The following is a 25873-nucleotide window of genomic DNA, read 5'->3' as shown; positions in this document are numbered from 1 at the left end:
AGGGTCTGTGAAGGTGAGCTGCAGCGGTGGAGGTGACCCTCCCAAATCTCTGGGTTTAGGAGATTCTGGGCTTAGTGTCATCTCTGCCGTCTCCGGAGGGAGACTTCCTTACACCAGGACCTCGGGCAACTGGCCATACCTCTCTGAACCTCATCGTGCTGCAGAGAAAAGAATAATCCCATCTTGCAGGTTGGTTCAAGAAGATGGAGGTGGCAAAGGCAGGAGCCAAGAAATGAATTGGTGCCATTTGCCTTCTCAGCGGAGGGGAATCTGTCCCTGTCCTTCTGAGCACGGTTACTACCCCTCCCTCGGGGGACAAGCCTGCCCAGAGCCACCTTGGGCCACGGCCAGGTCTGGCCTCAGGCCAGAGCTCTTCTCAACTGACCCTACCTGGCCATCTTCCCCAGGGATTCGTCACCAGGGCACCCTCAGAGCTGAGGATGTGGGGATTGGTGGTTAGAGGAGCCCTGTGATGGGGAGCTGACTGTCCTCTTGGACAGCTCAGCGCCTCTCTGTCCGGCTCTAACAGCTGGGCTGTCAGACGATCAATCAGCTGAGCTGATCACAGCCAGTGACTTTCCTCCATGGTCCCAGCCCTGATCTCGGGCCCCATGCGGCCACCTGTCTCCTCTGTTCTGAGAAAGTCCTGCTGAGGCGGAATGCGAAAGGTCCCCTCCTCCCAGTCTTGTTTTTCCTCCGAGTTAACGATGCCTTGTCAGTACAAGCCAACATGGGGCTGCAGGGCACCCCAAACTGACTGAATTCCACTGGTGCTGAGGCAGGGCTCAGCATGGGGCCAAGTGAGGCGTCAAGCCAGGCTGGGTGTGTGCTCAGGTCTAGCCATCCAGAGACGATGTATTGCGCAGTCTCTAACGGTGGGCCAAAGAGCTCCGCGCACGGCTCCACGCTGGGCTCTGGTTTTACGACGTGGACACAGTACTACAGTGGTTGACACAAATCCACCGTGGGCAGCTAACGTGCTGGCTGCTCAAGGTCCTGGTGGCCCAGATGTAGAGGCATCATTACAGTGTCATCTAACCTCCCCGAGCCTCAGTTTCCATGTCTGTATAATGGGGGCGAAATCCCTACAGGTCTCTCATTGGAATGAATTGCTCTAAAGCTCAATAGAGGTGAATTTCAGCCTCCTTTTCTCTAAGGAATCTCTGGGAGGTGCTAAAGTCACAAGACGGGGATAACCCAAAGCCTGCTGTCAGGTCTGTGCTGCTCCCCAGACCCCGGCCTGGAGCCCCATTCCCCCACCCCTGGCTCTGGAGGGACAATGAATGGGTGCAGGTGAGCTCAGGTTCGGGTCTGCACGCGAGGACTGGGCAAGAGAGATGGGGGCCCCCAGAGCCCAGAGTCCCCCAGGTCCGGCCCCAAACCTCTACCCAGAGACCTCATTGCTCTCATGCACTTCGTGGTCGATGAGCTGCAGCAGGAACCATGTGACATTTCGCAGGATGAATGTGGTGATGAGATTCCAGTGAATCACGTTCCGCAGACAGCGGATGCTCCTGCGGGACGACCGGGGCAGGGATCAGCAGGGACAGGCTGCACCTGGGCTCAGAGCTCAGCTGGGGCGGGGGGCAGGGGGCAGCTGGCGTCATGGGGCAGCTAGGCCTGCGCCCCCTGCCACCCCCTCCTCAGGCAAGGGAGAGACTCAGCCTGGGGTGAAGGCAGGGCTGCACCAGGAACCAAATTCCCATTCGCGGTGACCACGGTTGGGTCTTCCAGAGCTGGTTCCCTTTTTGCCTCCTGCATGCCCGCCAGCGGTCAGTGCCCAGGCACCTCCCCAAGCCCCTTTTGTCCGTTGGCTCCAGGGACCCCGGAGAGGAGCTAAGAATGGGTGAGGTGAAGGGGTGCCGTGGGAGGAGGGCAGAGAAAAAGCAGGGGCGGGGTGGACTCACCGCAGGGCCAGGAAAAGCAGGAAGGCAGCCACGAGGGCTGCCACAGACACGCAGTGGCCCAGGTAGTTGATAATGAGCGCGACGCGGTAGTGCAGGTCATACTTCCTCTGCTGGACACACAGACAGACACACGGGCAGACAGAGGCTTGGGGCATGTGGAGGGTGGGGCCAGGCACTCTAGCAATGGCCACCCTGTGCGTCCTGACCCTGGGGGCAGAAGAGGCTCCAAGTGTCACCACCACACCTGGCACCCAGAGCTCTCTCCTGTCGGCCCTGCGTGGCTCTTGGTATAAATGGCTGTGGTCAGGTGTCCCCTGTGCAGTTGGAGGGCAGATCTGAGCACAGTGTATTCTGAGTTATGCCAGAGATATGGGCATGTAGAACCTATTTTCTTTTTAATTCTGGAATGGGAGTTGCTACACCTGTGTTTCATTTCAGCTCACACCCTAACGGGCTGAGCAACTGAAGGTGTATTGATTTATATCTCTGGGACTCAGTTTTGATATCTGTACAATGGAGCCAACCTGTCCTCCTGTCTCAGAAGCAGCGACCTATGGCAGGTCTGGGGGTGCCTTGGGATCAGTCTGCCCGGGGTGCAGCAGTGAGGGGGTACCTTATCTGTAGAGATTTTAAGAGCAATATTAAGACCAAATAAAATCAGTCTGCTTTTTATTATCACCACGTGCTGGCAATTCTGAACAGAGGCAATGATAAAATACTCCTTCCTGCCAGGGCAGACTATCCCGCCACCCCACACCGCTTTGGTTTGCCACTGCTCAGAGGGGCTGTGAGACGAAGAGGTGACGGCAGAGGGCAGGAGGGGACCTCTTTCTCTCCTTTATGGCCCATCCCACTTGTCACTCTTGTGGCCCTCACTGCAGACCCCTTTGGCTCGCATTCTGTAGAATCACTTTCTCAGGGCAGACAAATGTTTTTCCTCTGAACTTGGACTTCTTTTGAGGAAAAGTTTCAGCCCCACTGGGGGCCGTAATGGGCAAAGGAGGAGAGGGATGGGGTGGGATGTATCATTTGGGGTCAGGAACGAGGCGAAGCTTCAAGAGGAAGGAGGCTGGCACCGCAGATAACACGGAATCCAGCACCAGAGCAAGGGGGGCTGGTGAGGTCGGAGTGGGACCCAGCTTCCCGTGGGGACTGCCCTTCTGGGGGCTGCACTTGTTTCCACGTGGAGTCTTAGAATCAGAATGCCACACGGGGAAACTGAGGTCCAGAGGAGGAAGGAAGTCACACTGCCTGTTAGATGTCGGGGCACTGGTTACAGGGTCATCCCCTTCTCGTGCCATGTGCCACCTTGCTGGTGTCCTCCACCAGCTGAGCTCTCCTGAAGGTGAGCCTCCACGTCCCCTTCTCACAGGGCAGGGGGCATAGAGTGGTGGCAAGAGGTGCAAGAAAGGGGTGGGTGGGTGACACAGGACTGGTTCTGCCACCCTTGGCATCCTCTGTGCTCTGAGTCCTACTACCTGTACAGGACCAGGGGTGAGGCAGGTGGGAGCCACTCACCTTATCGTCCAAAATGGGCTGACACTGTGAGTAGTTGATCCGTGAGGCCCAGGTCCCGTTCTCCAAGCACTCTCGGTAGGCATTCCCTACAAACATGCACCAAGAGGCGGGTCACTCCCCTCCTCAAGAACACTCCCTGGCTCCCTAGTGCCCACAGGATAAGGTCCCTATGTCTCAGCCTCTCTAGGCCGGGAAACACGTCTGAACGTTCACGTGAAAGTCATTCATGTGAAAAGTGCACAAAAGCCTTACCACTCATGGTAGCTAAAAGGCATGATAAAACCCATTTCTGATACAATTTTGACTAGCATTTTGTACACTCGCTTTAATTTTGTTTGAAACTGAACCCCACCGTGAGCCCTGGGATATGGCTGAACATTCACTGCTTTCAGCATGCCAAAGAGTTTCCATCCTAATCGCAATCATTTTATGCTCCTGAGATCCATAGTTTTCCCACCAGTATCAGCACTTCCACTTTCACCATAGTCACTATTTCTACAGCAGGTGTTTGCCCTGTACCAGGTCCTCTTCTAACTGCTTTGTTTACACTCGTCCATGCAATCCTCAGGCAACCCCATGGAGTAGGTACTGAGATTAACCCATTTTACAGATGAGAAAACTGAGGCACAGGGAGATCAAGCAGCTTGCCAAGGATACAAAGATGAGAAGATTCAAACCCAGAAGGTCTGACTTCAGGGTTTATGTTCCTAACCCCTAGGCTACTGAGTAGCGGTACCGGAATGACAGCAATATGGGGAAACAGGACTGCGCTGCTGACCTTGAGCTGCGGCTGCCTGGGAGACCACCATGTGATCTCTAAATGTTTGAGAACCTGGCTCTGTGTTAAAGTTGGAATGTGATGTGGGCAAAGACATTTCAGAGCATCAGTGTCTGATGTACTGAAGTAAGGGTTTTATTGAAGGGAGACGTATGAAGTTCAAGGAATGTGCATATTTTCTTTAAATCCTAGTTTGACTGTCAAGATCTAGCTCCTAAGGCACGCTCTCCAGGTAGCCCATCGTCACTTCCATCCAGAGAAATGCCTCACACCTGATAACTCCAAAGCCCTCTGCCAGCCTCTGCTCTGCATTTCGCTGTCTTATGTACCCTACCTCCCCCGCTTACTTACAAATTCTAAACGATCTATTGTTTGGGGATAATTTGTACCAGCGTTCTGCTCTCTAGCTAATGGGCAGTTGTTTGTGGATTTTTCTTTTGGGCTTACGTTAGAATCACAATATAAAGCTAATTTTAAAAAAGCAGCTCACAGAGCACAGAGTCACAGAGCTGAAGGGGAAACCTTAGATTGTTTTTGGAAGCAATGAGTTCTGAAATAATTAAGTTACTTTAAAAATCCACTTCCGCTGAGCTAACAGTGAGTTAAAAGCAATGGAGTTACGAAGGAGCACTTGCTGAAGAGCAGAAACAATGGGGGAGATTCTATTAGCCTAATTGTTTTTTAATTTGGTGCTCTGAGCTTATAGATTTTTCAAATTCGGGATTTTTACTGGCCTATTCCTGCCTCCTGGGCCTGTCACCTGTCAGCGAGGCCTGCCTCGGGCAGGTCCCTGGCCCAAGTGTGAGTCAGTCAGGCCAATGCTGGTCTGACACCGACTCTGACCCCAATATGAGGACACTAGCTCCTAGCCCCTGACCATGGCACCCAATTCCCCACTTGGGTGTTCTCCCTCTACAGGATTGTTTTACTGCAGGTTGTATGTTAAGAGAAAGAAAGAAAGGTTGTATGATAAGAGAATTTGATGCATAGGGTCAGTGATGTTACTGACCTAAAGGACAGAGTATGGGGTGAAACCAACGGGACCAATGTAAAGGCATTTTGGTAGGGTGGGTGATTTTGTAAAATGAACAGTCCCTCCCTAATGGGGATTTAGAGTTTTTCTCAACAGGCCTGTGTGAGGTGAGACAGACCCTGATCCTGGCTATGGTTCAAAGGGCAGAAAAATTTATCTTCTGTGAATGTGTTCCTAGATGTCATCTAGCTTTTCTGAAGTCAGTGCTAAGCTCCTTCCTCCAGGAAGGCCTCTTTGATTGCTTGCATCTCACGAGCCTCTTTCTCCTGAGCCTCCCAACACCCCCAACCCTCTCAGTCCTGACAGCCTGAGCCCCACATTCCAGCCCTTGCTCATGACCTGGCCTCAGTTGTTCAGGTGGGTGAGTCTGGTGTCTCAGTGTGGGGCTCCCTGAGGACAAGACCTCAGAATAATCATCTCCCAAGTATGATATCTTGTGGTAGTACTGACCATGGGGCGGGCTTGCGGAAAGGAGGGGGTCAGGATAGAGATGCTGCACATCTGAGACCTTTCTGGTCCCTCACATCAATGCCCCTGGGGTACCAAGCTCCGTGGATTCTGTCTCCTCTTTCTTTTTCCGGAGTCCATCCCTCTCCTGCCCGCCCTTCCACCCACTCTCTAGTCACCTTGCACTGGCACAACACCCTCCTATCTTGCCTCCTGGCTTCATCTCTTGCCCCCCTCGACTCTCTATCCTTTACCCCCACTGCCAGAGTGATCATGCTGATTTCTGAATAAAAGTCATCAGCAGCTTTTTATTGCTCTTGGGAATAAAGTCCAACTTTCTTGGTGTGCTATTCAAGGCCCTTGACCCGGGCCCCAGCCGAACTTTCCTGACACATCTCTGTGGCAGCTGGCATTTACACCAGCAGGCCTGGCACACACCGAGCTCCGTACCGAGCCACCCCTTGAGACACCCTCCGCACTCTCACCCTTTACGCATGCACATATCCCTACAAACTCCTACTTACCTTTTAACCCCCAGCACTAATGCCACCTCCTCCTGGAGGCTTCCCCAACACCCAAGGTATTATGTAATCTCTTCTTTTTCTCTAAACACCTCCTCTATGTCTTCCCATCTCTTGAAACATAGGTCTTCACACTCTATTGCCCTTGAACTACAGCCACATATCCATTTCATGTCACAGTCCAGTACACACACACACACACTGCTCACATGACTGAATCCAGTTTCACAAAGTGAAATTTATCTTGACCACAGCTATCATATTTTTCTTTCTATTACATTCTAATGAATTATATTTATTCTATATACAAATACTAGTCACAACCCACTAAATTTACTTCACAATCCACTATCGTACAACATAGTTTTGAAAAAGAAAAATCTCTTTTAGAGCATTTGCCGTAATTCACTATGAGTCTCATCTCTTTAGAATTGATCCTTCTTTTCTTTGCTACTGAACTTGAGCTCCCTGGGGACAGACAAGTAGGAAGAAACCATATTGGAGTCAACAGTTCCCTCCTCAAGAGTGAGCCATTGAGTATACGTGGGCTGAATCAAATTGACTCAGGTCTGTTGAAACCCTGGAAGGCAGGGTCTGAGATGTGGGATGTAGTGGTGGGAGGGAGCTTCCCTCTGGGGGCCCAGCCATGCCTGGGAATGAGGCTCTGGCTATAGACACTGGGTACCAGGGGACTGGAAGAGAGACGTTCCCAGCACTTCAGGGGAGCTGGCTAATGAGGACACTGCGCCCTCAGGCACAGCCTTGGACAGGAGAAAGTAAGACAGGAAGAGTCCCCCCTGGGACCCACAGGAAGATGCGCACGGAGAGTCTGAGGGCAGATGGTCAGGCCAGAATTGTGGGGATGGATGTAGTGAGGTGGGTGCCTGTTACCACAGCAACACAAGTGCCTCCACTGAAGATCGATGCCAATGGTGTGCAGTGTAGTCTGCCAGGGGCATTAGGGTCTGGGTGATGCAGGCAAGGTCTTCTCTTCCAGAGCTCTGTGGTCTGGGAAGCCTGCACTCTCCTGCAGCGTGCCCTGGCCTGTTGAAAGCCCTCATTACAATGTGCTCTGTCCCTTTCAGATGCTGACACTTTGACAAGAGCTTCTGATTTGGGCAGTCACCTGAGAGGTCCAGGAGCCTGGCTGGGAGAAGATGGAAGCCGAAATTCTAGCTGTAATTTTGTCTCTGGCTGATTAAGTGACCTTGGCTAAGTCCCGTCCCTCTCAGCCCCACTTTCCCCACTCATAAAAAGGAATGTAAACTGCTTCTCTGTGATGCTACTGGCATCTCAGGTGGGTCAAGTATTCGTTGTGTGGACCTAGCTATCTCCTTCCTGTCTGGCTTCCTTTTCAATCTGCTAACTGCCAGTAGTGCCCTCAAGCCACTGTGACAACCCCAGACACCCATACATCACTTTTAAGCGCTCCCGAGGTTAGCACTTCTATCTCTGATAGTCGAACTGGCAATATATGGGAGATGGGGACCATGAGGGACCCCATTTTTTGGGGTGGTTATGAGGGAGAGAGTGCCAGAGACAGGCTGGGCATAGGGATGAGTGGGAATATGGTGGAGAAGCAATGTCGTCATTGGCTGTCGGGAAAGAAGATGACAAGAAGTGAGGGTGGGAGGGTGCTGACAGGGTGATGGGAAGGGCCAGAAGCAATATTTACCAAAGGGATGAGGTCATGTGCAGGACTGAAATTTTCAGCACCACGGACAGCAAAATGCTACCACTGCCCATTTCCCACCATGAATGCAGGTGGGGAACCTTGGAGAGCGCCTAAGACTTACCCCTCCCCGCTCTGCCCATTCAGCCCATAGCCCTGGGCCCAGGCCAAGAAGGTCAAGATAATCCATGACCCTCTTCAATGCCCAGCTTCAGTCCTAGTACCTCCAGGTGCTTCCACGACTGCTCCAGCCCCAGGAGGGTCAGCTGCTCACTTCTCTTAGCTCATGCTGGGTCGGTATTTTTCTCTCATTGATTTCTGTAAAGGGGTCATGCCTTCCCAGCTAGCTAAGGAGTAGGGGTGGCAAGGCCTAGGTCACCTCTGGCCCTTTCTTCAGGGCTACACAGAGCCGCGCACACAGGGGCTCAGGATGGACCGAGGTGGTGCTGTTGTCTAGGCTACCGGGGAACTCCAAATGAGAATGAGAGGCTCAGGGTGGGCCAAGAGGAGAGTCTGTCACCTTGGATGCCCAGGCTCTGTCAAGCTGCACGGCAAATGCAAAACTGTCGCACGTGCAGGAGCACCTTGAGTCGCACACTCATGGCACACTCTGAGCCCCGCTGCCAGACGGTGGACACTATAAGTCCAACCCTTGCTGGGTAGGGGTGTCCATCTGAAATAGCAAACCTGTGGTCAGCATCCTCCAGGTTCCAGGCAAGAAAGTAAATTGGGAACTGAGTCAGCAGGCATCTCCTTGGCAATTTAAGAGGGCGAGGCAACTTCTCCTTCATTTGGTCTAAAGAGGCCCAAAGAGGGAGACATGTCCATGGTCACCAGCAATGAAGAGGCAGAAATAGATCTCTCTCCCCCAGGACACACTTTCTCATGGGAGATCCCGGAGTCAGTGTTTCTGGAAGGGAGAGGCTCTCCCTGCTACCCTGTGTTCCAGAAGATGTAGTCAGTTGTGGCACCTCTGCAGTGTCCTAGCCACTTAGTGTCTGGACCCCCAGAGCAGAAAATGCCTGAAGGGCCAGATATGCCACCTCGGTCCCCTTACTGCTTTTCCTGCAATTGGACTACTGCAGACCTAGCTATCTCCTTCCTGTCTGGCTTGGGACCTACACCTTAGGTCACTTTTCTTTTGCGGGAAAAATCTCTACTGCCTGGACTAGGCAGTGATACTGTGGGCTTTTCACCTCCAGTTAAGAGACCATTTGGGGAAAACACGGTACAGTCGTGGTGCCAATAGCACGGTCTCCCTGAGCTTCCCAAACAATGTGCATCTCCCTGAGTTAAGTCTGAACATTCCCGTCTTGATCTAATCACCGCACGTTGGTGGGGCAGAGGTGGGGGCAGCTGGTGACGCTCACCCAAGCTCAGGACCAACCTGCTGGGTTGAGAGATCGGGAATCTGCTATCACCAACCCAGTCATCAGGTTGGGAAGGGCCTCCTCGGGGCCATCTGCTCATGACATCTGGGATGAGAGAAGGGCATTTCTTTCCCCTCTCTTCAGTATTGTGTGGACGCTGCTCTCCAGACCCCCTTGTCCATTCTGGACCTCCCCAAACCCTCAGCTCTCTATTTCTGAAGGGCTTTTCACCCATGATGCCCCTCCGTCCTTGAGTATGTATGGCAGGGGTAAATGTCCACACTTACAGCAGACAGTGGGGAAACTGAGCCAGGGAGGCACAAAGCAGCTTCATGGAGACCACAGTGGGCCCATAAAAAGGGAAGAGGTGTGAGTGGAATCCAGCTCACTGTGTGAGATCACTGGCCTCCCCAGGGAAGGGGCAAGTGGAAGGAGGTGCCTACCCCTGCTCCAGCCCCTATTGTGCAGGACTCCCTCCTTCCAGGCATCCCTAGCAGCTCGTCGCCATGACACCCACCAGCGGAGGGAAGCGGAGAGAAGGAAGCCTGCGGCACAGGCTGCCGCGGAGGGGAGGATGTCAGGGAAGGGCCACGACAACTCACCCAGCACACCGCCCACCCTGTACAGAGAAACGGAGGCCCAAAGAGGAGAAGAGCCTGCCCAAAGGTGAGACAAGCAGGATTATGTGAAGTGACGGGGGTGGGCGAGTGGGGCGGGCGGTGAACACATCTCTGGCTGGCAGAGTTCTAAGTCTGGGGACTTAGGGGGCCAAGGGGCTGCTTCTCTCCAGAGGCCTTTGGGGATCAGACCCTCTTAGTGTAGACAGACCGCCCCCTCCCAAGACACCATCCAGAGACCACTCAGTTTAGTGCCTCTCAGGGACAACAGAAGGCCACACCACCTCAGGACAGCCATCCTCGGTGCGAGTGGGACCCTCAAGGACCTGATCCCGGAGACACTTCTCTTTCCAGACCCTAGGCCTCGCTCTCCTCCCCTTGCTGCCAAGAGCCTAGCTGGGCACGGGGAGCCCTAAGCAGCGTCGTCTCCTAGGATCGTGACGGGGCCCCATGAGGTTAGTATGTTTTCTGTGTCCTTCACACAGATAAGGAAATTGAGACTTAGATGGGGTGGAGCTGCCCGGCACTCAGTGAATCGCGGCACAGCCAGGACCTCGGTGAGCTCTCCTGAAGCTGAGTCTGGGTTCTTCCTGCTGTTCCTCGCCTCCAGCCCCACCCCTGCAGGAGCTGTGAAAGGAAGTTCTGGCCAGACTCTGGAGCACCTGGTCTGAGGTGGGTGAACTGCATTTGGGGTCCTGTAGGGTGGGTCCTGAGAGTCACTGGGGGTGGCGATTTGCCCTGGGGGTTCCAGACCCTGCTGGGGTTGCCAGGGTGTGGAGGGAGTGGGCAGGGAAGGATGCTGCAGCCTCTGACTCAATAGCAGGAGGGAGCGGAGGGGCAAAGTCAAAGTTCCCAGCCAATCTGGATTCAGATTTAGATGGTACATCCTGGACATCAAGCGGCATCCTTCCAGAGTACTCCAGTCCTGCATCATGACGCTACGGACAAGCAGCTCGGACTCTAACGCTAGCAGAACCGAGGCCCACGCCCTGGCATTCAAGGCCTCCATGATCCAGCCCTATTCCCTCTCCACCTCTGTTCCCACCCTCCCTTCCACCTGACACATCACTGGCCCAATTTTTCAAGGCCCTGCTCCCCAGCACTTCCTCCATGAAGTCTTCCCAACTTGCTTCTCCCTGTTTTTTGGAATCAACTTCCTCCCATGTACTCCTACAGCCTTGGCTGTGCTATTTCACTTAAGAGCAAATAGCAAAAAGTTCTCTTTAAGAATATCTCTCTCTCTCTATCACAGGAGCCTCTGGAAGGCTGGGTCAGGTCTTATGCCTCTTTGAAGAGCTTGTTTCTAGTGGAGAAAAGGCAACATACCCACAAACCCAATAAAAGGTGAACCTGGACAGGGAATGGGACATTAAGTGGAGGATTCCTGGGGAAGGGGCGGGTGGCTGCATCTTTGGTCTTCCCTGAGATGAAGGGTCCTTAAGCAGAGGGACAGCTGAGACTCCGCTGTTACACTTCTCAGCTGTCTGGGCCCCATGCATGCAGAGGTGGAAAATGCTAGAGCGTGGGCTGAGAGCCCCCAGAGCCTGCTGAGGCTATTCAGGGTGCTGGCTTTCTGTGGGACCCTGGGCAAGTGTCTTTTCCTCTCCGGTCCAGTCATATCCCAGCCTTAAGCAGCAGGGGCGGGGAGGGCTGAACTCAGCACAGAAGGCCTCACAGCTGGGAAGTTCTCAGGTGTCTGGATGGCCAGAGGGGCATCCTTTCTGCTCTCTCTTTCCTCCTCCTTTCCTCAGCCAGACCCTCAGTGATGGTCATGCCTGTCCCACTTTCCCTCTCTCCCAGCAGGGGACAGTTCTCACACACAGGGTAACTGCTGACCCTTGGGCTTCAGGGGTCAGGGTGTGGTTGGGTCTCACTGGGGACTGGGAATGCAGACCTGAGTTCCTGGAGTCACAGCTTCTATTCCTCAACCCAGGGGCCCATCTACCTGGGACCCTCCCTGAGGCTTCACCCCAGGGCCAGGCCTGTCCTCAACAAATGTAATGTCCCCACTGCTTCAAGACCTTCAAGAACCACTCCCACCCCCTCCAGGAAGCCTTCCAGGAATGCTCTAGTGCCCACCAAACCCATCTTTCCAATGCCTGATGGCTGATTTGTGTAAGCTTGGTCTTTAAGCAGCCTGGGGCTCTGTGAGGACAGGGCTCAGCCTTTCTCATCACCCCTGGCTCCTGAGCATAAGCAGGTAGACCCAGTGGGAAGACCCCCGTGGCTGGAGACCACCTAGTTTATGTGTTTCCATTTTAACCCAACTAGGGCTTCAGAATGTCTCTAGACTGGGGTTCTGGGAAGTGGAGACCCCCCAGTCCTCCCCATAGGGTTGGGTTAGGTGAGGCATCTCTTCCCCCGTCCTGGCAGATGTCTCAGTATAGATGGGCCTGCCATTCTCAGCAGGACATGGTGCGAGCCTGAGGTCAAGGAGCCGAGGCTGAGCCGGGCTGGGCTTGGTGATTCCGCAGGAGGAAAATGACCCTGTCCACGAGGCTGCGGGACCCTCCTTTGCAGACACGAGGCCCACAGGGACAGGCAAGGGGAGGTGCCTAAGTGGGGCAGATAGAACGAGGGATGGGAGGAGGGAGAGATAGAGGATTTGGGGAGAAGGGAGGGAGGGAGGGGGGATGGAGAGAGGGGTAGAGGAAGGAGAGAGAGAGAGAGGGAGGAAGGGAGCTGAAGAAGGAAGATGGAGGGAGGGAGGGAGGGAAAGAGAATCACATAGAAAACAAGATAGAGACTGAGAAATACACAGAGACATACACACAAAAAGAGACAGAGAGAAAATACACCCAGAGACAGAGATAGAACCACACATAGAAATAGAAACAGAGATAGAGCCATGGAGACAAAGAGAACAACACAGAGAGAGACACGTACACAGAGATGGGCACAGGAATGGAATACAGGTGAGAGGTGGGAGGAAAATGGAATACAGTGCCCACCTCTGGCCAGACCACTGCTGGGCTAATCCACTTCCCTTCTCCCTACAGACAGGGAGACTGAGGCCCAGGAAGGGGGTGGGACTTGCCCCAGGTTCTACTGTGTATGGACATTATGATAGTTTTGGGTGGCCCAGAATTTGAACCTGATTCCCATATGGGCTTCGGGGAAACCTGGGAGAGGCAGAGAACACCTCCTGCCACAGGGCTGAAATGCCAGGCCCTCATCTTCTAGGCTCCCTTGTAGCCAGAGCTGGAGTGTGGGACCCAAAGCTCCACACTCCCCCCGCCTCAACAGATGCACTGGCCCCGAGGAAATCAGTGAGCTGGGGGCCCACAAAATGGAGATGGGCAGAGTGTTTCCTGGGGACCATTGCAGGAAGCTTAAAAACCCAAGGCAGTGATGACAGCAGGGGCATGGCCCATCTGGTGGCCAGGGCTTGTGGCGTTGTCAGGGCCCACTCAGCGAGAGTAGGGGTTCCCTCACTGGGCCAGCTCTGCCCTGAGTTCTTGGCTGGGGACCCCATTTCTGGTTCTGGTTCTCCATTCCATCCAGTAATTCTGTAAGCTCCCCAATAGCCTTTGAACAAATTCCTTCTCTGTTTAACCCATCATATTTGCTTTCTCAGAGGCAGCAGAGCCTTAGTTAGAATCCTTGTTCTGTTATAAGCTGTGTGACTTTGGGAAAGTCGCTTAACTTCTCTGTGCCTCAGTTTCCCCATGTGTAATATGAGGATAATACTATGTCTGTTATTGGGTGTGTGTAAAGATTAATGAGTTAACACAGGTCAAAGACAGTACAGACACACAGAACCTGCACCAGGTGGGGGAAAACACTGGAGGGGACTCGGACACGTGGGCACTTAACTGGGTCCTGCCATGGACGAGCATGGGTGGCCTTGAACAAGTCCCTTCCCTTCCCTTGGCCATTGCTGAATCTGGAAACAGTCTCTGGGTAAGAATAACAAGGCTCTGACCAAGTCTCCCACACTTGCTACCTGTAGCTGTTAGCTAACCACACAAAAACTCCTGAATACCTTGTCTCCAGACCAAGGCACTAGCCTGGGCTTCCTCAACCAGCCAATTGCGTTCTCCATATCTTCACTCAGACGTTCCTCCAGCCCCTCAGACCACATATCCTCTACTGTACTCAGCATTTTCCTAGTGTGGTCCCTGAATTCTCCCTCTTCCCTGTCTCATGCCAGTCTTGTCAGTTACAAACGCATCCTTGCCCTCTTCTGCTCTCGCAGCCTCCACTTGACCTGGGTCAGTTACAGTAGTCTCCTAACCCCTCCTTTTGCCACCAGAGGCTCTGTGTCCCAAAGCTGAGCTCCTCTGCTCACAAGCTCCCCTAGGCTCCCTCCTGCACCAAAGGTGAAGTCCTCTGCAATACTGTGAGTCATCTGACCAGCATCCAGCCATCTGGTCTCATCTGCTTCTTTCTCCTACTACCTGTGCTCCATGTAACACTGGCCAGTCCCGAGGCACAAAGCACGGTCCCCATCTCTTCCCCTAAATTTACTATACTTTCACCTACTAAAATCCCACCTGTCCCCAGAAGTCCAGTTCAGAGGCTAAAACCTCCCTGATCCTCCAGGGTGAAGGCATGAGTCTTTTCCTGTCCTTCTAAGCTCTTCTCGCAAACTGTCTCTCACGGATGCAGTGCTGCCCAGTGGTTAAGAGTGATGCCTGAGGGCTTCCCTGGTGACGCAGTGGTTGGGAGTCCGCCTGCCGATGCAGGGGACACAGGTTCGTGCCCCGGTCCGGGAAGATCCCACATGCCGCGGAGCGGCTGGGCCCGTGAGCCATGGCCGCTGAGCCTGTGCGTCCAGAGCCCGTGCTCCGCAACGGGAGAGGCCCGCGTACCGCCAGAAAAAAAAAGAGTGACGGCTGAGGGAGCTGATTATAACCTTGAAAAAACTGACTTCATGTCTCTGAGCCTCAGTTTTCTCATCTGCAATATGGGCATAAGAGCAGTACATATCTCAGGAGGCCTTAGGGAGGTGGGGATGATGGGATTATGTATGCAAAGCTCTCTCAGTGGTAGCTGGCACCTGGACCATGATCCACACTTGGTAGCTTTGTGGCCGATTCTCTGTGCTCAGCTGAGTGGACGAAAGTACACGAGGACTGTTGCCTAAGCTTCTGTCCCATGCAGGCAATGCCCGCTCTCTAAAACATGAGGCTTCAGCGGGGGTCTGGCTCTAGCATAACAAAATTGGGTAGGAAGAGGAGCCGGGACCCTTCCTCCTCTTCCCCCAGGCTTCTCATAGGAGCTTTTCCCCTCCCCGTGTCCTTCTTTCTCCAGGAAAGATCCCACTGAAAAGGCAAACAGAGCAGGAGGAAGCGGTGGCTAGGAGGCAGGGGAAGAGAGAAATCAATCACCCCATTGCCATTGCCATTAGCGACCTTGGCTCTTCCCACTTCAGCCGCCACACTGGTTAATGGCAATGCTGCTTCTGCCCCACACGCTTCTCCCATTTGCCAGCAGTCAGCACTTTGGTCCAAATGAAGAAAATTGTTCATTAGTACCAGAGGCTAATTGGCACTACGTTTGCCAACCTCCGTGGCACCCTGACCTTTTTTTCAGCTTCTCATTTGACGTGATGTGAGTGGTCTGGTACGTGCTGCGGCACCTCCTTTGGGAAGTCTTCTCGTCTCCCCTCCCCTCTCCCTCCTCGTCCCATAGCCCCCTTGCACTCCCCAATCAGGGCATTTATCACTCTGTATCCCTTTTGTCTGTTGCAATTGTGAGTGGGGGCCTCAACGCCAGGGCAGTGGCTGGCACATAGTAGCTGTTTAATAAACTGTTTGAATACTATGCTCAGCTTGGCAATGGAGAAGAGATCCAGGCCCTGTCCTCGGGGGCTCCAGGCTGGCTGAGGGGAGAGGGGACAGCTCAGGCTGTAGGAACCAGAGCAGAGCTGCCTCAGGTCCACAGGCCGTGGGGTAGAGGGGCCGCATCACCTCACTTAGCGCTTGGTCTCTGGGTTTAGACTGAGTCAGGGCCCCGGATCTCCACTGCCCCACCCCACACGGCTCACAAGATCCTAAAAATACAGTTTTATAATCTCAGGACTGGGAAGGAGCGTGGAAGCCATTCCTTCTGCTTGCACATCTCCTGGGTCAGGGACATCACCTCCTCCCAGGGAGGTTTGTTTTAATCATGGATAGGAAGCGTGGTCAGATGACGCAGAAATCTTCCTCAGCAGCCCCACTACCTCTCTCACTCCCTTCCGTTAGGAGCACACTGCCATTGGACTCCTCCAAGCACAGCTGTTCTCTGGGACACGAGAGCCCTCCGCTGGTGCAGACAGGGGAATGCCACTCAGCCTCAGATGCAGATGCTACGGTCTAGCCCTCTAACCATCTCTCAGGGTGAAGGCCTGAGTTTGGACAGGCATGTGTGTGTGTGTGCGCGCACGCGTGCGAGTGAGGCGACAGGGGAGTTGTGCCACTATTCAGACACACATTCAGAGACAGGTTGCTATGATGCTTCCAGGATAAGGGGCTTCAGACAAGCAGATGCCCTCCACTCTTGCCCAGTGTCTCAGAAGGCTCTTTGCTGGTGGGGCGGGGCTAGAAATGTGAGTGGCTGTTCAGGGTGGGCTAGTGATGCTGCATTCCACAGCCTCACAAGACACTCCCACTTGGCTCCCATCAGACCTTCCACAGGGCATAGACTCAGGCACCCCCTCCCCTCCCAGAGCCCAACCGGAACAACCCCACCTGGATGCTGTGTGACTCCTGTAGCCTCTGCTGCCGTCCTCCCCAGAGTGTCAAGCCAGCCGGTGATTGGCCAGGAGGAAGGAGAGCACAGGCTGTTCTCCCAGGGAGTGGGGGTGGGCGGTCTTGATTCAGACACCATGCGTTACCTGGGTAGCAGGAGTAATGCTGACCACCGCCCCGGACTCACAGCCCAGAGGGCCAGTCCGGGGACATCCGGGTAGGGAAGAGGCTACACCCCACACTCCGGCCCAGAAACGGCTACGCTTTGCATGCCCCCCAACACAAGCCTCACCCCATTTTTCCTGCCTCCTGCTCTCCTCCTCTCCCACAGTAGAGTCTGATCGTGGCACTCACCCTGGGGGTTGGGAACTTAGTCTATGCGCCCCACCCCTTCCCACCTCCCCGGGGAGATGGGGGGCGGAAATTGGCTAAACACAGAGACGCCCTAATGGAGAAACTTCAGGCACCAAGAGTATATAATGTGGGAGAGAGGTTCGTCCTCAAAAGGAAAGAAGTGTTTCCTTCTCCCCTTTCTGGGCTCTCTGCGCATTGGAGCACGGAAATCGTGGGCAAATCACTGCCTTACTGAGGTCTGAAGCTAACGGTGAGGTAGGGGCAGAGGGAGCGCCCACAGTATTATGTCTTTAACGCCGGCCGTAGGACGGTGCCACCGCCCTCAGGTCTTCGACGCTGGGTCCGGAGCCCTCGCTACCCCCTAAACCGCCCTCCTGGGAGGCGGGTGCTGAACCCGCGGCGGAGGGTCCGGGGTACACTCACGGGTCGTGTTGTACTTGACGCCGTTGAAGTACTCGGGGCACTGCCTCTCCACCAGAGCTCCGGCCGCGCTCCGGGGCCAACACGTCCCGATCTGGTCCAAGGTCGTGTTGCAGTAGGAGTAGGGACCTGACGACGGGAGAGAGCAGAGCAGGGCTCAGAGGGGTTGCTGGGGGCGCGGGGCGCCGCAAGATGTAGGGCGCGAGGCGCTCGGAGCGCGGGGCCCTGGGCGCACCCAGCGCGCCAGGGAAGGAGCCCGCGCCGCCTCTGTCCGCTCGCCTCCCGCCTACCCTCGGGGTCCAGGGGCAGCCCCCAGCCGTCCAAGAGCAGCTCTTCTGCCAGCTCCAGGCTGCAGTTGGCCTCCAGCAGGCTGTGGAGCAGTGCCGCGTCCATCGCGCCCCGGAGCCGCGCGCCGAGAGGGAGTGTGAGTGCGCGTCCGGCGTGGCTGCCAGGGGCTGGGTTCGAGACTGAGCGGCCGAGAGAGCGCAGGGTCCTGTCCCTGCTCGCCCAGCCCGACCTTCCGGACAGCCTCCGGACGCTGCGCCGGATCGCCCGGAGCTGCCAAGTCGGGACCTTGGCTGAGAGGAGCTGCAAAGCGCACGGCGCTGCCGGTCCACCCGCTAGGTCGCGGCCAATGGCGGCACCAGGGGGCGGGGCCAGGCGGCTCCTCACGCCCTGGCCCAGGCTCCCGCCCCCGGCCCACCAGCCCTGCCCTGGGTCCGCCTTCTCAGGCCCCGGCAAGGTCCGGGGGAGGGTGGCGGGAACGGAGAGTGTGGGCCTGGTGAGCGGAATGACCCGTCCGAGGATCGAGGCCCAGGGGTTGCATGGCGCAGCAAAGCGCGCGCGCCCGCCCGCCCGAGGAGCCAGAATCGGCTGGCTCGCCGCCTTTCTCCTCCTTGAGCGAGGACACTGGAGGGGGCGACAGGGGGAGTGGCGAGTCCACGTGCAGATGTGCGCTCTAGAAAAGTCCCCGTAGCCTCTGGGAAGGAAGTGGATTGGAGGGGCTTCGAAGGAAGCAAGGGAGCCACCGAAGAGTCTAGTGAGATCAAATGGCCTGAATGGGTGCAGACCCGGACCAAGCCGTGGGGGCCGGGATAGAGAGGGACTTCGGGGAGTGCCAGCCCTGGTGAGGAGGAACTGGAGAGAAGAGTGGGTGGGTGGCTTCCAACAGGAGCCAGGAGGCAGCGATAATGCCAGGTCTCCCGCTTGGGTGACTGGGGGCGGGGGTGGTGTTGTCATTTAAGGACATGGAAAAGTCCAGGGGAGAATCTGGCTGAAATTCTCTGGAGAATTTCACACACCCGGGTCTTACCGTCCTGGGTTTCAGAGGGAATAAAGTGAGAAGTGAGACCCTCTCTTCCTCTTGGCTTGGGCAGGGCTGCCTGAAACTGGTTCCATACTGGCCCCTCAGGACTGCCTGCTCCATAATTCCCTGTGGTTCCGCTGAGTGCCTAGGGCAGGCCCACTGCTCGTGCCTGCTGACTGGGGGGATCTGGGCTCAAGAGACAGGGCCCCAACTCAGTCTTTACTGCCTCTACTCTCTACGCATTTTACCCCAATTCTCACCCTCTCTTCTGGGGCAGTTTCTCCATCAGTGAAATGTTCTTAGAGGCCGCTCCCAGCCCTGACAATCTCTGGTTCTGAGTTATGAGATGCAAAGGCAGATGTACAAAAGGAAGATGTACATGTGTGTGCACATGTGTGTGTGTATGTGTTTCTATCTTCAGAGGGCAGGGAGAGCTGGGACCCAGTCCCAGCTGGGCTGGAAGCCCCAGGGGAGCTAGACCTATCCCTTCTTGCCATCCTCCACTGGGAACAAAGCTGCCAGAGAAGACTGAGACCACCCTGAGCCAGCATTATGCCCTGAGCAGGGAGAGGAGAAGAGGCAGGCTGGGCTGCCTTTGTGTGCTCCAATGTCACCAGCCTCCATATGAATGCTGCTGTCACTGCCCAGGCAGAGTCAGAGAGCACTGAGACCAGGGCTGAGCACAATAATCTCTCCACCGCCAGCTGATTGTCAGGTACAAGGTGCAGACCAGCCAGCCAGGTCTGTCTTCTGCTTTTTGAATGGACAGAGCCCTTGGCTCAGCTCGGGCAGCTGCAGAGGCAGAGGTCCCTAATAACTAGTGCCAGGAGCAGGTGAGGATCAGTTGAGTCCCAGCTCCAACCCTAGGCAGAGTCCTGTTGCCAGTCCCAGGCTGAGATTCGGCCCTGGTCCCAGACTGAGCCCTGCCCCACAGGGTCACACATAGGCTAGAGTGTGGCTGGCAGGATCAGCCCATTTCTTCTTTGGGAATTAGTCTCATTCATGCACAAAGGAGGCTCTCCACACACTGATCCCAGCCCAGGGGGAAAAGGAGAGATCAAGCTAAGCTATTAACCTGTTCATCACCAGAGCCACAGCACAGGAAAAGCAGCTATCTCATGGGGTGGTGAGTGCCCCGTGACCATAGGCCAAGGACTTATCGTCTCACATGAAGAATGGAAGCTTGGCCTGGGAGACCTGGACTGCTCTTAACTGGGACAGCACATGTGATATAGGTTCCTCTGGGAAGTGACCATTTCAGGGGCAGAGGCAAAGTTCATTCTGCATCTTGACGCGACAGTCAGGGCCTGAGCACAGGCCCACAGACCTGGGGTTCCCTGGTTTCCAGGACGCAGGGCCATTTCGTCATGGAGTTTATTATCATAGGTATGACTGTCTGTTATCCTTGATGCGACAGAGAGAAAAATGAAAAAAGGAGCGGCTTTGGAACAAATTGATTTTATAGCTCAGTTTAGTGTCTGCAAATAGGTAAACGAGGAAGATATTGTAATGAGCAAAAACTTTCCTCACTTAGATTAAATTCAACTACAATTAATAAAGTCTGGGACTTTTTGCTAGCCAAGGAAGCAGAGGTGGGTGGGAGGTCCCTGTGATGGAGGTGAGCTCCTAGGCCAGGCATTGGGGCAGTGGTATTTGGGACCGTCTGTGTGCCCCCAGTCTGGTGGGACAGGTTGCAAATAAGTTCAGGGAAGTGTGACAGGTGCTGGGGAAGATACCTGGGTGTCATGAGCAGAGCGGGGGTGGGTCAGGTGCCTCTAGCCCACCTCTGATGTCAGCTGCAGTGGCAGTGGATGGTCCTCCAGCGCACAGCCTAACACCAGACAGGCGTGCACAGCACAATGGAAAAACACACGGTGTCTCGCATGGTCGCGTGTCTGCACAGCACACACACGTTCTCTCACTCATCCCACCACCCATCAAACATCAACTGGGAGTACACAGGGCTGGGACAGGTTGTGGGGTTCACTGCAGTTACGGTGGGACTGCTGAGGACACGGAGGCTTGGGAGAGGCCAGAAGGTGCCCCTCTCTTGCCCTGCAACACTGGGGACAGTGCCCCCGGCCAGGCCAGATACTCCTTCCCCACCCTACCCCACTCCACGCTGGCACAGGGGCGATGGCCTGGTGTCTTCAGTTTGAGCCCTGGGATCGGGCTTCAGGCCCCTGGCAACCGTCCAACCCTACACTGTCATTTACAGATGGCCAAAGGGAGGCCCAGAGGAGGAAAAGGAACTTCCTCTCCACCGGATCCCAGGCCGTCCTCATCTCCACAGCAGACTGGGCTCCTTGTCTCCTTCACGGGGGGAGGAAGTGATTTCTCTAAGACCGTGTGACTTCTCACAAGAGCAGATCCCCATTGCCCTCGGGACAGAGCCCAGCTCTCTAGCACTGCAAACAACATTCTTCACGATCGTCTATTCCCCATCCTCTCGCTCCTCTCAACTTGAGATGCACTTTGGAACAACTCGCCGTTCCCTGGGGACATTCTCTCCCTCCGTACCTTCGCACGTGCCCTGCCCTTACCGCTGTGCTCCAGTTAGCCGAGCCGACTCCCATTCACCCTTCTAACGTTCAGCTTAGCCCTCACCTCCTTTGTCTTGTCTGGGGTGGGTGGCCCTTCTCCGTGCCTCCATCTGCCGGGTGCTGGTCGATGTCACATCAAGGTTGTTGGCTTTTCTACTGTGACTCCCAGAGGGCAGGGCTGGTCATGTTCACTAAGCAGTCCCTAGCACCCATCAGAATGCTCCAGGCCTGTGCTCAGTGAGTCACCACGGAAAGAACAAATGCCCTGGCAGCAGCCCTGCCTCCCAGACCAAGGTTCTCTTCCCATTTGACCAGCCGTGTGTGTGTGTGTGTGTGTGTGTGTGTGTGTGTGTGTGTGTGTGTGTGTGTGTGTTGGATTAGGGAGTTATTTCAAGGAATCCTTGATTCCATCTGGATCCTTACATGGCCTATGGACTGAAAAAATAATATGCCTTACAACTTACAGTATATGCTCTATTAGATTCCTCTGTGATGAATAAAACAGAAATAATCCGCTTAAAGCCTGCCTTAAGTCTCTTGGGATTATGCGTTTTTCCTTTATTTGGACCTCAGGGGCATGCATTTTAATTGATCCGAGTCTTTGATTCATGACCTCTTGTCATCATTAGCCCATATACGGCCCAACTTTATTTTATTTTAGTCTTTTCTTTTATGGAAGTTTGTATGTAGTAGCACATATAAGGAATCTGTTGCCCAGTCCAAAACTAGATCATTACCAATCACTTACAAATTGATCTATATACTCCTCCCTCAGAGGGAACATTCTTTTGAATGTTGTGTTTATCATTCCTTTGCTCTTAGTTTTTTCAGTTTTATCGCATGAATGTATGTCTAAACAATAGGTTGTTTCTACTTGTTTCTGAACTTCGTCAGTCAATATGCATTTTCTCAATCAGTGGACACCTAAAAGGACATCTCTACCATGTGGGGACCTGAGAACCTATTCCCTGAGTCCGAGGGCATCCTAACAGCCTGCATGTCCCACCGCAGGGGCATGGTTAATGGGTGACGCGTCCCCACGGTGCTAGGCAGCACCACAGCAATGTGGTGGATGAATAATTAATGACACAGGGAGATGTTCACTCTGAATTACAACAGGAAGAAGCAGGTTACAAAACTGCAGACACAGGATCATTCCAGTTTTGTGGAAAAAAAGAAAAAACATGAGGCTCTATGGTTTGATACACTTCTGGCAGATGTAAACATTATAAAAAATTCCTGGGTTGTGGGATAATGAGTACTTATCGTCTTCTTTGGTTTTTAAAAATATTTTTTTCCGAATTAAATATACGTAATACGTATTCCACTTATAAACAGACGGATGATATTACAAGTCAAGCCGGGCAGAGCTCGTCTTTGGAGAGGCTGGGACTTCTCTCCGCTAGGCTCAGAGGTGGGGAGGACGCGTATCACCTGCCAGGGGTCACGGGGAAGGCGAGGGTCCATGCCACACACGGGGCAAAGAGGGAGGGCAGGGAGAAGGTGGTGGATTTGCTGATAAACAGGTGTTGCCTCTGAGAGCAAAGAGCTCTGGCGAGGGGAGGGTGGGAGCTCTCCTGAAATGGGGGGGCCTCCGTTTTTTGCCCGATGGCTGCTTGGCATGCTGGTGTAACCACGGTCTCTCTTTCAACCTTCACAGTAAGCCTCTGAGGTCGACTTTGACCACTTTTTAACAGATGAGGAAACTGAGGCTCAGATGTTATAGGCTGAATAGTGTCCCCCAAATCCATATGTTGAAGCCCCAATCCTTAATACATCAGAATTTGACTGTATTTGGAGATAGGTTCTTTAAAGAGGTCATTGCTTTAAAATGAGGTCATTAGGGTGGGCCCTAATCCAATGTGACCAGGGTCCTTGTAAAAAAAGGAGAATAGGACACAGACGCACACAGAGGGAAGACCATGTGAAGACACAGGGAGAAGATGGCCATCTACCAGCCAAGGAGAGAAGCCTCAGAAGGAACCAACTCTGCTGACACCTTGGTCTGGGACTTCTAAGGTCCAGAATCATGAGAAAATAAATTTCTGTTGTTTAAGCTACCCAGTCTGTGGTATTTTATAGCAGCCCAAGCAAATTAATACAGATGGGTTGGCTGACTCGTCCAGGGTCACAAAGTTGTTAGGTGGAAGAGCTAGGATCCAGACTTGGGTCTGTCTAACCCTAACACCTGAGCTCTCGACCACTCCACTGTTAAGGAGGGCAGACAACAAGGTTTTCCTCTTTATGCGTGACTCGGGCTGCGTTTGGTGCTGGGTCCCAGTTCTGGCCAGCACCCTTGTCTCCTTGTGTTCCGGCAGTAGCTCCAGATCCCAAGGGCACCCACAGCCCTCCTTCCTTGCTGCTTCTGTGGGTGCAGCCCTGAGAAGGCCAGGACACTGGGCGGGGCCTTGGGAACATCTTTCCAGAGCCCGTTAAGGCCCGGGGCTCTTCTGAGTTAGCTCTGCAGTGGCTAACCCTGACTCTGAATCAGCCGCCAGGAAACTCTAAGGGGTCAGAACCCAGGGTCCCAGCTGCTACTTCACAGGTTCTTACCAGGAAGTAACACCTGTAGCCACGGCAACGGGAGAATGTGTTTTACACCTTCTGCCGGTCTGGCCGGAGTTTGAGAGCAGCAAGGTGCCCCCTCCTTGGGCACCTGAATGCCAGGCCAGCCAGCTTCCTTGGGTGTAGACGCAGGGAGCCGGGAGCTAGAGGACGACTCCCAGCCAAGTTCTTCATCATCGGTGAAGGACCTGAGCCCCAGTGGGGAAGGGGCTGCCCAAGGACAGACACGAGGCCCGGGCCTGGAAGCCAGTCACCCTTCCCCACCTGCTGAGCTGGGGCTGGCCCGGGAGAGCCCGCTTCTCCCCCAGGCCCTGGGCCCACCCCCAGCTTCTGGGGTCTGCTGCCGGTGGTGGCAGGGGCTGGCATACCTGAGAGGTTGGTGAGGGTCATGATTGCGTGGCAGTACTGTTCCAGTAGCATCCACACGGGCTGGTCTCTGGGTGCCTGGCTGGGCCCGGCCGCCTAGAGGACAGGAGAAATGAGGGTCAGGCCCCGGCTAGACAGTGGCAGCACATGTCTGCCTGTCCCCCACCCCACCCCGCCTCGTCCTGTCACTCATCCCTTACCCCTCTGCTGTACGGAGGAGAAAACAGAGGAGGGAAATGCCCAAGGCCACACAGCAGAACAACAGCCTGGCCAGACCTGGAACCCTGAAAAGGCCTTAGAAGTGGTCTAGTGCATCTTGGCTCCCAAGGGAAGACTAATGCTCTGTCCATCCCTTGGCCCCCAAAGGTCTCTTCTTCCGGATGGGATGTGCCCTGTGTCCTTCTGTCAGCAAAGCTGGGGTGGGGGTGTCCGCCAGCCCTTCGTTTCCCCAGCAAACATTTGTACTGTGTCTACTGTGTGTCAGGCCCTGGCTGGGGGACATGGTGTCCTCAGGGTAGTCCCAGGCCAGGTAGGGATCCCCTAGACTTGGAAGGTGCAGAAAAGAGGGGAGAAGAGTGGATGATTTGACTTTGTTTCCCTGTCACACAAGTAAACAGGTAGTTACAAACGTTAACACATGGGACTCCTAACTTGGACTTGGGAAGACAGGGGAGGGAGGCTTCCTGGAAGAGGTGGCACTTTGGGGGCAACCAGACGGATGAGTAGGGGAAAAGGGAGGAACCACTGTGCCAATGTGAGCACCTGCCAGGGAACAAACGTGATTGTTGCAACAACGGCAATTCCATCCAAAAGACAGAAACCATCTCGGATCCCATCTCCTGAAAAAATCATGAGGGAATGCTGGATGTAGAGGGACAAAGTAGATGTGGTTATCTCTGCCCTTCAGGGGACCATCTTCTGGAGGAAAAGATGGATGGGTAATCAACTTGTTACAATTTGCTGAGAAGGGATAAGGTAGCGTCACAGAGGGGGTCATGCTGATGTGGGCTTTGAAGGTTGAGTAGGAGTTTGCCCAGCTGACAAGGGTGGGGCCAGGAAAGGCATCCTAGATACAGAGCAAAACACGTTCAAAGGCAGAGAGGCTGGGAAGTGCATGGTGTGAAACTGAACAAAAGCAATGCCCTCTAAAATTCTAACCCTTGTCTCCCATTCTTTCCAAGACCACCACTTCTCTTACCTTGTGGCCAGTTGAGTGCGCACATGTGCACTTGCACATGTGTATGCAAGATGACATTTTTTTTAAAATTTATTTGGTTGCACCAGGTCTTAGTTGCGACAGGCAGGCTTACTTAGTTGCAGCATGCATGTGGGATCTAGTTCCCTGACCAGGGATCGAACCCCCGCCTCCTGCATTGGGAGCACAGTCTTAACCACTGCACCGACAGGGAAGTCCCGCAAGATGACTTTTGCACGTCCCCCCAACACCGATATTCCTGATCCTGGGATTCTGGAAGGCACTGCCCCACTAGTGGGCAGCCCCTCCCCTTTCTCCTGCCTGTCAGATACTTCCACCCTGGCAGCTGGGTGGAAGTTTGCCCCAGGATGTCCCCAGGACCAGAGCCTGACAGCCCTCAAACATCACGTTCCCCACGTCGGTCTTAGTCCATTTCCTGTGCTGGGGCTGGAGGCTGCATGCCCAGCCTCACCACGCCGACCTGGAGCCCCTAATTAATGACCCCGCTCGGTCAGGTGGGAGAGCCGAGGACGGCACAGCCGCCACTTACAGGCACTCACTGCACCTGGGTTCTGCCAACTGTC

At 54.4% G+C, this 25873-nt stretch overlaps 1 protein-coding gene across 11 annotated transcripts in view; it reads right to left on the bottom strand.

The window, feature by feature from the left end:
* Nucleotides 1-25873, bottom strand: part of CRHR2 (corticotropin releasing hormone receptor 2) — a 44707-nt gene that overhangs the window by 10960 nt on the left and 7874 nt on the right. For 6 of the 11 annotated variants that reach the window (XM_030857462.2, XM_060305462.1, XM_060305463.1 and 3 more), the window contains exons 2-6: nucleotides 24097-24190; nucleotides 17318-17443; nucleotides 3426-3511; nucleotides 1908-2017; nucleotides 1397-1514 (exon numbers count right to left, since the gene is read on the bottom strand). In XM_030857462.2, the coding sequence (XP_030713322.1) occupies nucleotides 1397-1514; nucleotides 1908-2017; nucleotides 3426-3511; nucleotides 17318-17443; nucleotides 24097-24190 (534 nt within the window). Of the gene's footprint in view, nucleotides 1-1396; nucleotides 1515-1907; nucleotides 2018-3425; nucleotides 3512-17317; nucleotides 17444-17604; nucleotides 18069-24096; nucleotides 24191-25873 lie in introns of those variants that run through there. The other 5 variants (XM_060305460.1, XM_060305456.1, XM_060305464.1 and 2 more) reach the window with 4 other exon arrangements.

Source organism: Globicephala melas, chromosome 9 (genome assembly GCF_963455315.2).
Source record: "Globicephala melas chromosome 9, mGloMel1.2, whole genome shotgun sequence".
NCBI lineage: Eukaryota > Metazoa > Chordata > Mammalia > Artiodactyla > Delphinidae > Globicephala > Globicephala melas.
Note: the sequence above shows the minus strand (reverse complement) of the source record. Positions and strands in the feature narration are given on the sequence as shown.